General features: G+C 40.1%; 1 protein-coding gene across 2 annotated transcripts in view; it reads left to right on the forward strand.

Annotated features, from left to right (window-relative positions):
- LRP5 (LDL receptor related protein 5) overlaps window positions 1–9530 on the forward strand; it is a 165463-nt gene extending 155933 nt beyond the window's left edge. For both annotated transcript variants that reach the window (XM_063331969.1, XM_063331970.1), the window contains exons 22-23: window positions 1848–1945; window positions 2491–9530. In XM_063331969.1, coding sequence (XP_063188039.1) covers window positions 1848–1945; window positions 2491–2752 — 360 coding nt within the window. In that variant the 3' untranslated portion in view covers window positions 2753–9530. The remainder of the gene's footprint in view (window positions 1–1847; window positions 1946–2490) is intronic.
- The last annotated feature ends 1175 nt before the right edge of the window (window positions 9531–10705 follow it).

Below are 10705 nucleotides of genomic sequence, written 5' to 3' on the forward strand. Positions count from 1 at the left end.
AGCTAGTCACAGATAGCAGATACTTGGAACTTGGCAGCCCTCCTAATTTTGCTTGTCTCATGCTTCACCGGTGTCTCTGTAACACACTGAACAATTTCATGCTAGTACCTGATTGATGATTGATGTGTCAGTGCCAAACTAGAAAGGGATGAACAGAAAAAACTTAGCTGAATTTATATTTAAAAAAATGTTACTTAAATAAATCTGGAAAGAGGAAAGAAGTCCAAGAGCTGATCTGCCTGTGCCATTCTATGGGATCTATGTTGGCCTGAAGATCAACTCTTCTGTTGGACTTCTGGTTTAATCTAATCTGGCTGTTACTGGGAATTCTTCTTTCACACTTTCCACTCCAGGCTATGTCAGCAGGGCCTGCAGGGATGATACCAGCTTTTCCTTCAGGAAAGGCATGCGGAATTCTTAGAAGGAACTGAAAGTAACTGAAGTTACTGCTTAATCCAAATATTTTGGTCAATTCTACCTAGTAGCTAATTACCCAGCTTTAGGTAAATAATAAAAAGAAGAGATCTGGGCATCTAGTTGTCTTGGCTTTTTTGTTTTGTTTTGTTTAACACATCTTAGGGGTACTAAGAGATGGTACAGTGAATAGAGACTAGGAAAGAATTGATGTCACTGGAGTTATGTCAGTTTATACGTCTGAGAGCCTGGATGACACTCTGCTGTATTTAATCTGAATGTGAAGTGGTGGTGTCGCAGCTCAGGGTGCCAGTAGGGGAGAATCCAGAAGTAGTATGGAGTGCTCCTCAAAGGAAGAGGATTTCTGGGAGATACTCTTGGGGCAATTACTCATCATTCCCCACAGCTGGCAATGCATGGTGTTCAAGCTTGTCTGCCCTCACGTGAATCTGGATACAGGGCTTGTCAATATTGGTAACAACAAGCTCAACTCAATGGCCAGGGAATCGTTTTGCTAGACGCTGCACAGTGAAGACCAAAACAATGATCTCCACTCCAGTGATTTCACAGTATTATTATGAGAGAAGAGCAGAGGCAGAGGCAGGATGCTATCATGGTCACTGTGGCAGGCCATGGCTTGGCAGAATGCCCAGGACAGGCCGTGTACCAGATGCTCACATCAGTAGCAAGGCCCTACCATCAACAGCAATGCTGTAATTTTCCACCTTGGAAGGGATGAAGCGCTCTCCTCATTTTTAGGCCAAAGTCCTGCTGGCCATATCAGGGGTTCGGCTTCCTGCTAGGGAATCCGAAAGAATTATGAAGCATAATAAACTGTTTTCCTAGTGTGAGGGTTGCCAGCAACTGTGTCTAAGCATGCAGAGGCTAGTGCAGACTATAACTATTTGTTAGCTCTTAGGCCCTTTGCATTGTGAACTGTGCCAAAATGTTATGTTTACAGAATGGCAGTAAAAAGGAAGTATTCAGGGAAGGAGGAATTGTATTAGTTATAGTAAAGGAAGTTGGTCTCCTGACCCTACTATTGACTGGGACTATGTTTAGGGTCTGGGAGTGGAATAGACTTGTATTTCCCATTAGCATCTGTTGAGGATCGTATCAGTCCTTGTGTCCAAGGAAGCGCACTGACATTCAGCAAAACTGGGTCTAATTTCCAGCTTTACCCGAGCCTTCCAGCATAACAACGGATGTGGCAAGGAAGAAAAGTTCTGTGCTTTGAGAACTTTGAAGCCCAGAGTAAAGTCTCCTAATGAACTTCGGTGATCTTAAAAAATGCTTAAACCCACCCAAGCAGCAAGGAGAGGAAACTAAAATAAGGATGAGTGACAGGGTGAAGGTATAAATAATATTTTCAAAACAAGTAGAGTTGTATAATTAACCCAAACTTTCGTGCTGTTTTTTCCTCTTCTTCCTAGATCTTGAACCCACCTCCTTCCCCAGCTACCGATCGCTCCCTGTATAATGCAGAGATGTTTTATTCCTCAAACATTCCTTCAACGACGAGATCTTACAGGTACAGCTCAAATAAAAAAGTTTGATAAATCTTCTGTTTATCTGTCCTTTAGTTTTGAATCTTAAGCAAAATGTTCTTGTTCAGGCTTTACCTTGTTGGAAAACCTTTCCCTGTCTTAATAAATGACCGTTGAAATGGAGGGGATGCCAGTTTTGATGTTAAACATTGATTTGGCACCTTTCAATGCAGTGTCGCTGAGTAGTAATGCAATATATATAGGTTATACTGCTACGTAACAGTCACTTAGCATCCTGTATAGAGGAGGTTGGTGTTTTCTGTTCAGTTCCTCAAGCTTATCTTAAAACTCTTTGATGAACCAACCTATTTGTTAGGAACTGGGCTAAACAGTCATGGTGGTCTCCTGGCTGGTCAGGGCCTGGAAGAATGCACTAATGGCTGAGGGTAGTTGTGCCCTTCAAATTTAACACAGTTCGGGTACTTCTTGCTGGGTTCCTATGAAAACCTGTTCATTTTCAATCTCTTTTTCTTTCTTTTTTCCCCAGATTGCAACTAATGCCTGTGCTTGTTTGTTTTTGTTTTTTTAGGCCATACCTTATACGAGGGATAGCTCCACCCACAACCCCATGCAGCACAGATGTTTGTGACAGTGACTATACTACTAGTCGATGGAAGGCCAACAAATACTATATAGATTTAAATTCAGACTCAGACCCTTATCCCCCTCCGCCCACACCTCGCAGTCAGTACATGTCGGCAGAAGAAAGTTGCCCTCCATCTCCTGCCACGGAACGAAGCTATTTTCACCTCTATCCCCCTCCACCCTCTCCTTGTACAGACTCCTCATGACCTCAACAGAAGGAACTTTTCCTGTAAATATTTTAAAATATGAACAGATTTAAAATATATATTTTATGATTTAAAAATAAACCGGGGTGGGAATTAAAAAAAAAAGAAATGTGAATAAAAATGGGTTGGAGGGATGGGGCTGTGAAAAATTGTACAGAGGAAAAATATTTATAAAATCGATTTTTTTAACTTAATTTCCATTCTTTTGTGCCATATTTGCCTTTTTGAAGTCATGAAAATGACTCAATCTCCAAAGGATTTGGGGAGGGAATGTTGAGCCTTTTTGCATTTTTAAGTCACTTTTTACATGTAAAGTGTATGTAATGCTTAATGTGAGACAAGAAAGAGAAGTGGCTTGTGGGAGGAGGAGTCTAAAGAAAGACGTAAGTTTATTCGCAGAGAAGAAAAACATTTAAATAAAATTGTCAGTATCTCATCCCTTCACCACCACTGGGAGAAACCATGCAGAGATCACAACCCTCAAACGCTCCTTTTTGCAAGTGAGCTGAATGCTTCACAGCAGAACTCGTGTGCTGAGGCCTGGATTTCAAACCTTAGCATCGAACTGGAAGAACACTTCTTTTGGCCAAACCTTCCACCTTAACTAGGCCCACAGGCATCATGCCCTGCCTCGTGTCAGTGCCACTCTGCACATGGCCAACTCTGGAACTGATTCAAGCTAAAAAAGATACCCAGCCCTAAAAAACTTGGTTTAGCTCCAATCAGTTCCACCCTTGACTGGCTGAATGGTAGCAGAAGCAGATGTATTGACCTGTGGGTGAGAGCAAGGGGCAGGTTTAAAGTGGTATTTAAGCTAAGAGAAACGCCTGACAAACTGCAGATTTGGTCAGACTCACCATTTTAATTGTGATGAAATCAAGCTACTTCATCCTTCCTTGTGAGACTTTCATGACTGCCTGAGAAGAGGCTGTAGTAGTCGGCTGCTTCTCAAAATGCAGTGCTGCTTCTCTTTTTCCCAAAAGTTCATTAATTCACTGTGCCAGGTGTCTGAGATGTTTGCCTGTGTTGACTTGATCAGAGAATTGCTTCATCTCTAATGTTAATTTTCCAAAGGGGAATGATATGGTCGCTTGTATTCATTTAAATGAGGAAAGTTGTTTGGTTTTTAAGCGGTGTTTGTAGAAAATGGTATCTGCATAGCTCAAAACAAAAACATCTGCCATTGGAACAGTTTAGTCATATCTCATTAAAATTTGCCACAAAATCAGTTCAGGTTTAGAAATAGACAGAAAAAGCACAGGGGAGGAAGGAGAGGAAACAAATCTTTCTAATCGTGTTGAAATAAAAGAGATAAACTTTTACACAAACTGCTGTAACCTGAGGATGTTATGATCAGCAAAATGCTCATATTCCAAACTCCTACCAAGAAAACCCCTTTGGGAGTGGGGGGCTAGGATCAGTTCCTTTCAAAATGCAGAAGATAAATTTTTGCTTTGATTGCTCTTTTGCTGTGACAAAAGGGACTGGGTATTGTATGGCACTTTATAAATTCAGCTCTGGTGATGATAATGTGAGTGCCTACTTGGGACGTCTGAGGGAAGTTCTGAATATGCATACTCGCACCTGTTTCTGCAGCTGCTGAATAACAGATGTTTTGGGTCTTTGACAGCCTTAATATTGTTGGCAATAATGAAAACTTTTTTCTTGTTTGAACTTAAATTGTACTTGCTTTGGGGTCTTTTTATCAAGTTATTTGAGAGCACATCAGAGGAACCCTACAACTCCAGGACAGAGGTCTTTGTTGTGCTGGTGGAGGGACTGGGACCAGTGTTCTCATCCACTTTGTGTTTTCAGATTTATTAGTCCAGATCTGTTCTTCCTGTCTCTATAGTTCAAGGGTAGGATTTGTGCTGTCCCTGGTGTGTTACTAAAACTCTTAAAGGAGCTTTTACTACCTTCGTGTCTAAATTTTCAGTTGAGAGATTGAGCACAAAGAAGATGCTCACCATTTTTCATGGAGAAAAATACAAAATTGGAGAATACAGCATTGGAGTTTAAGAATGGGTTCTTTCCCCATCCCCTATCAACATTAGTAATTCTGCAGTATGCCGAGAGGTATGACAAGGTCATAGTTTGTTACTCTTAGAGTGACTTGGCAGATCTCTGAACAAGTGTTAATGATTTGGTGAAACAAAGCAATTCTCATGTGATCAAGTTTCAGTGAACTAAATTAGGAATATAGATCCGCAGGATATTTTATGTACCGCGTTGATCATATAAAGGAGTACTTGTTCCGCATTACAGCAGTTGGTAGTCCATTTCGTATCATATGTAATTTTGTGCATGATAACTATTCACCATTTATAATGAATTCATTAGTTTAGTTTTGTTACAGTTCTAGCTTGGAGACGTACTACGCTATTTTCCTGTATTCCTGTGATGACACTGGATGCAAAATTACATTGATTTTTTTTTTTTCATTAAACCACTGATCTTTTTAAAGAGCCGCAACTAAAACAATCCTAACCACTTCATCTGAAGACTTGTATCCTATTACAAAGTTTGGAGTTGGGTCCAAGAAAATTAGCATTCTTGCTGAGAGCTAAACTGTCTTAAGAGTCAAATTCTTTTGGAGCCTGGGTATTCAGGAGGAAGGAAGCACTTGCTGAATGGGGTGAATTAAGCATGTACATTTTGATTTCAGTTGGCCATTCATAGCCTCTTGCTGCTGATGTTGCTGAGAAACTGCCTCCTCTGAGGCACTTGAAGTTTGGTGATCAGAATCTAGGCCCCACACTGCTCCATAATACTGACTTTAAAAGCCTCTTCTAAAAAGTATTTGTATACAAATTTAGCGTCTTAACATTTAAATACTAAATACTACTTTTGATTGCTGTAGGCTATATACTTTAAAAGGATTACTGCACTCCCGGTGCTAGAAAAGACCAGAAAGAAAATATGAGTGGCAGGAGCTACTTGTCTCCAGAAATATCCTCAGTGTGCTCTTAGTTGTTTCCCTCCTGTGAACTTTCAGGCTCAACCATAGAAAACAGGTGCTATTTTCTTCTAGATCAGGATGAGAGAAAGTGTTGCAGGGAGTTGGTGAATGCATATGACAAGTTGTGGCAGTTCAGGGTGGAGTAGGAAATATGGGGGGGGCAAGTTGTGTTTTGGTGAGGTTTAGGCATAGTTTTAATAGTGCAAAAGTTTTCTGTGAGAAAGCTGACTGAAATGTAATAAGAGTTCTCCCCTGAGAACCCGAGGGAGATGCATGTGACTGGACTGCCTGTGTGAGCTTGTGAGTACTTGAATCGGTGTTTTCAACCACTATTTTCCAAGCCCGTTATGACTGCATATTAGCACTTGAAACAGCTCAGGGTGTGATGTAGAACTGTGCCTGGAGAGCAGCTCGTAATGGGCGAATGATTTGATCGATTCTTCGTTACATTTAAAGCACAGATGTCCTAGCAGAGAGCAGCTTACCTGCCTTCCAGTGCCGTCATGAAAGCAGCTACTTGGGTTGCCTTCTCTTTTGTAGGATTTGTCCTATCTGCAGGACAGGTTGAGGCTGGAAGGTAAATGGACAAGTCATGATCTTTGACAGTGAAGTATTTAATTTCAAGCAAAAGTTTTGTGTAAATTACAGATTGACTTTACTTCAGCTAGACTGGTCAACACCCACTGCACCCTGAAATTTGCAGCGGAGGTAATTATTGCTGGCTGATTTTGAGGAAGCTTCGTTAGCATTATCCCAGCTGTCTTACTGGTTCAGTTTTTCTCTGTCTGGACAGATTGCATTTAGCCTAAGATTAAGCTAAATCTGTATGTATGACAGATAATGTTTTCTTTAGGGTAGTGTCATAGTACAAAATACCCCATGTCTAAAAATGAGACTGTGCTGTTATCAGCATATTCTAAAGAGGAAGGTGAAAATGAGTGGAAACAATTTTTTTTCGTTTCAAATAATGGGTTTGATTTTCAGTAATAAACCTTGATCTCTCTGGTTTGCAAAGGGTACAAGCACTTCCGTAAAAGTTCTGATTCTTTTCAAAGTAACAATAAAATGATGTCTTCCCTCAACACCTGTTCTACACACCTAGGATGGACCTTCTGGAAATCTCCAGGCCCATTTATCCTAGATCTATTTTCCGTCTGATATCCAGGTCATACGCTAGATCTAGGACTCGTCATGTTCTCCCCATTTTTATGCCAACTGGTGCCTCTTGGATTCTGGGGCTCTTGAAATTCTGAAGCTCTGCGCTCAGCAGTGAAAAAGGGTTTGGAAGCAGGAGCACTCCGTAAGGGCTGGTCACACTGGGCTGATGTGCCAGTCACGAGGACATTGCTCCATTGCCTGTAGGGTCAGATGCCTTTTCTCGGGAGAGCTCCTGTGCTGCTACCCTTCACCAGAACGTCTCGAGCACGTTGTACTGCTTTACAAGTGGGGCCAGTCAAACTTCACAAAAGTTGTGTGTCCTGTTTGCTTCAAGCATTTTCGGAAGCAGATCTTTTCTGATGTCAGTTATTTCATTGGGGTATATGTTGAGTCAGTCCAAATGAGTAGCTGTGCTTATAATTGTACTACAAGTGATATCCATTAATGTCAGGAAATGAAAACAGAAGGCAAGCGTGTTCCCAATAATTAATAACACACAAGAGTGCCTGGCATGGAGCCCTGAATTAGAAGTAACGTATTTGCTGTGACAGTGCTGAAGGACATTTTATAAACGTCCATGTTTGGACAGAGCCTTAAATAAGCCGCAGTCAAAGGTGATAGTCGTTTACGGATCAGATCCATTTGTTTCTATGTTTTTATTATGAGTCCTTTATGAATTATGAGTGCAGTCCTCACCGTAAATTTGGCTTGTCTGTAGGAGATTCAGGGAAGGCTGAATCCTAAATTCTGAGCGGTATCTGCTGGTTCTGCTGCTATTCCCTTAGGTATTGCAACACTTTCTGTTCATTAAATTTAAAAACCCCTTTCTTCAGCTATTGTAAGTTTAGCTAAACAGCTTAAGGTATTTACCACATGTTAAATATTAATATACGTAGATGTTTTCAACCCTGTCATGTCCTGTAGCTCGCCTTGCTGAGAACACTTACTCCAGTTTTTTTAAAGGGTGTTTTTCTTTAATTTGTTTATTTTGAGGTTGGCCAACTGTGTTGTGGGCCTTCTCCCATAAGATCATACTCCCTGGAGGGAAAAAAGGAAAAATTGTTTTTAAAACAATGTTAAGCCTGCTGATAGGAATGATGGAAACCAGCCTGATACAAATGGCTTCTACATTCCACAACAAAATCCTTCAGAATGCCATGTCCTGACATACTGAGAGTGCTCCCAGCTCCCTGTGACAGCAAGCTGCCACATCCTGGCTGTTCCCAGCATGAGCCACGGCCCTCGCAGCCCACCTCTGGAGTCGGGGGCTGGGGTCTCTCCAGCCAACGCAGAATCCTGGTGGATGGAAGACCACAATGGCAATTCCTAAATGGGTCATTTCATATTGGCAAAATATGTGCAGAGAATGTGCTTAGAAGGACTTGCCAGAGGAGAAAAGCGAGTTTGACAGCTACAGCGAGTGACAGACTAATTCACCGACATTCACATCTTTGAAAAACAAGTACTCCCACTGATGCACCTTTCTCTACATAAGAATGACGCTACTCCTGTGGCAACATGCCCAGGGTAGCTTTGTTTGACAAAGGGAGCGATGTTCCAGTTCGATTTGTAGGAAGATCCCGCAGTGTGTAAATAAGTACGAAAGTATTTTGGTTGCAACTACAAACACGATAGTTGTAATTGGAATTCATCAGCCTACGGAGGTAAAACAAAAGCTGTTGAAAATGGGAGGACTGCTTTGCTGTTGTACATGAAATTTGGAAGGCATCATAAACAAAACTCTTAACCCAGACCACTTTCTTCCTTACACCTAATTGTATCGCAATTGCTGCTATTGTAAATGTACATGAATATACAAAGAGTACCAAGAATTTTTATGATAAAACCCCCACACAATCTTTTTTATATTTATATTAAAATGTGTATTCTGCAAACAGCCTAATAATTACAGCTTTATATGTGTATCATTTCGTAGCATTTGTTACTACAAAAGACAACCAAACGCAATACTGCAGTGCCTTGCGTATTTTAGCAGTTCAGCATATTAACTGGGGAAGAAAGTAAAGCCTTAAATCACAAGTGCCCCCAGAATCATATGTAGATCGTACTCCACTGGCTTTAACAAAGCTTTGTATCATTGTTAGGGTTCTCACCAGTTAAAATACATACATCCTAAGTTGTGGAACTAACTGAAAGGTGACAACTTAATTTTTTGGAGCATGCATGTCTTGAATTTGTAATATATTGGAATTTCTCTCAAATGCATTATTTCACATGAACTTTGATTTACAGATTCATATATTTTTTCAACAGAAATATTGATACCTGTCAAAAATACATAGCATTTGAAAAAAAAAGCCAGTAACTGGCACTTACGTATTTGGGGATTAAATTGACGCTATTTTCAGATTGTCACTACAGTACTTTTCATAAGAGCCATAAAATCATTGTTGTGTTACAGAAAGACTTTACCAATTATTTTTCCAAGCATGGCCTTCTAGCATACAAATGAACTTGGTTAAAACTGTCTTAAGAAAAAATTCTTTGAGTCTTTTGTCACTTCAGACCATTATGACAATTTTCTGGTCATGAAACTGCAATGTTTCTTTATGTTAACAAAACCAAAGTCTTGTTTGAAGTAACTGGTATTTTGTATAAATATCTGTACAGATAACAGACTCTGCATTTGTACTATAGATTATGTGGATTTTGTTTTATAATAAATACTTTTAAAAGATTTTATTAGCAGCCCTTTTTATGAACGAAGCTGTTTCATCATCTACAGTAGAAACAACCAGCCAGTATCACAATTGGTTTAGATACTGTTTAAGATAGTGTTGCTGTCTCCTTTTTAATTTTAAAATGTACAATAACAGGACGAGCAAGGAGGTGAAGAGGTTCATTGGAAAACTGATTGCCTTTAGAATTGCAATTGTTAGCTAGCTATAAAACTTACCAAAAGTTTGTTAACATCATGACCTTATCAAAAATGTTACACTCCATAGGAGTAGTCTCTGTTTTGACTAGACTAGAGCAGATCTGTATTTATTTTTTTTTAATTGTGTGGTATCTTTTAAATTGACACTGTAGGATGTTAAAGTATATTTTTTAACTAATGGCTTCTTTTTTTTATGGTGAACATACTTGAAAACTAGTTCCATTGAGCCTAGTTTGGTCTTGATTTCTGCAGGCAACAAGAGTGGTCTCAGATTTCTGAAATGTACCATCTTAGCCTAAAAGTCAAAATAATCTTTAATCGACATACCCTTGCTCCTGCGTGCTGGTTAGATGGGACTCAGAATGAAGGAAGTCTTTCTGAGCAGTCATCAGCAGTCCTGGTGATGTCCAATTCCATTTCTTTGGATTTTTCCAGGGTAGAAAAGAATGTGGCATACACACTCAGAGACATGCTTCTATTTCCTGCAAAGTTCTTTCAGGTTTTGTATTGTCCTGAAACAGAAAATGTCGACAAAATTTTCCTCTTAGCCACATTACCCTTGCCAATAATACTTCATATGAACGGATCCTGGACCAGGCATGTGATGACTGTGTAACCCTATTGATTTTTTTCCATCACTATGATTAAGATACATTTGTAGTTCGAGGAAAAATACTAAAGGATCTGGACTTCTGGTGCTGCGCACAGCTTGGAACAGGCCATCCTATTGAGCCAGGCCATCCACCATCCTATTGAGTTAGAAAAGTTGGACCAAATTACCCAGAAGAACAGAAAGCTTTTTAGGATTTCGTATGCCATGAAGCAGAGTGACCCCACTCTTCTTTCCAGAACTCCTGGCTGTAGCTGCACTTTTTGCCTGAGAAGATGCACAAGGTCTTCATCTCTCAGAGTGGACCCTGACGACACAGAAGCTGGT

The sequence above is a fragment of the Chroicocephalus ridibundus genome, chromosome 4 (genome assembly GCF_963924245.1).
Source record: "Chroicocephalus ridibundus chromosome 4, bChrRid1.1, whole genome shotgun sequence".
NCBI classification, from domain to species: Eukaryota; Metazoa; Chordata; class Aves; order Charadriiformes; family Laridae; genus Chroicocephalus; species Chroicocephalus ridibundus.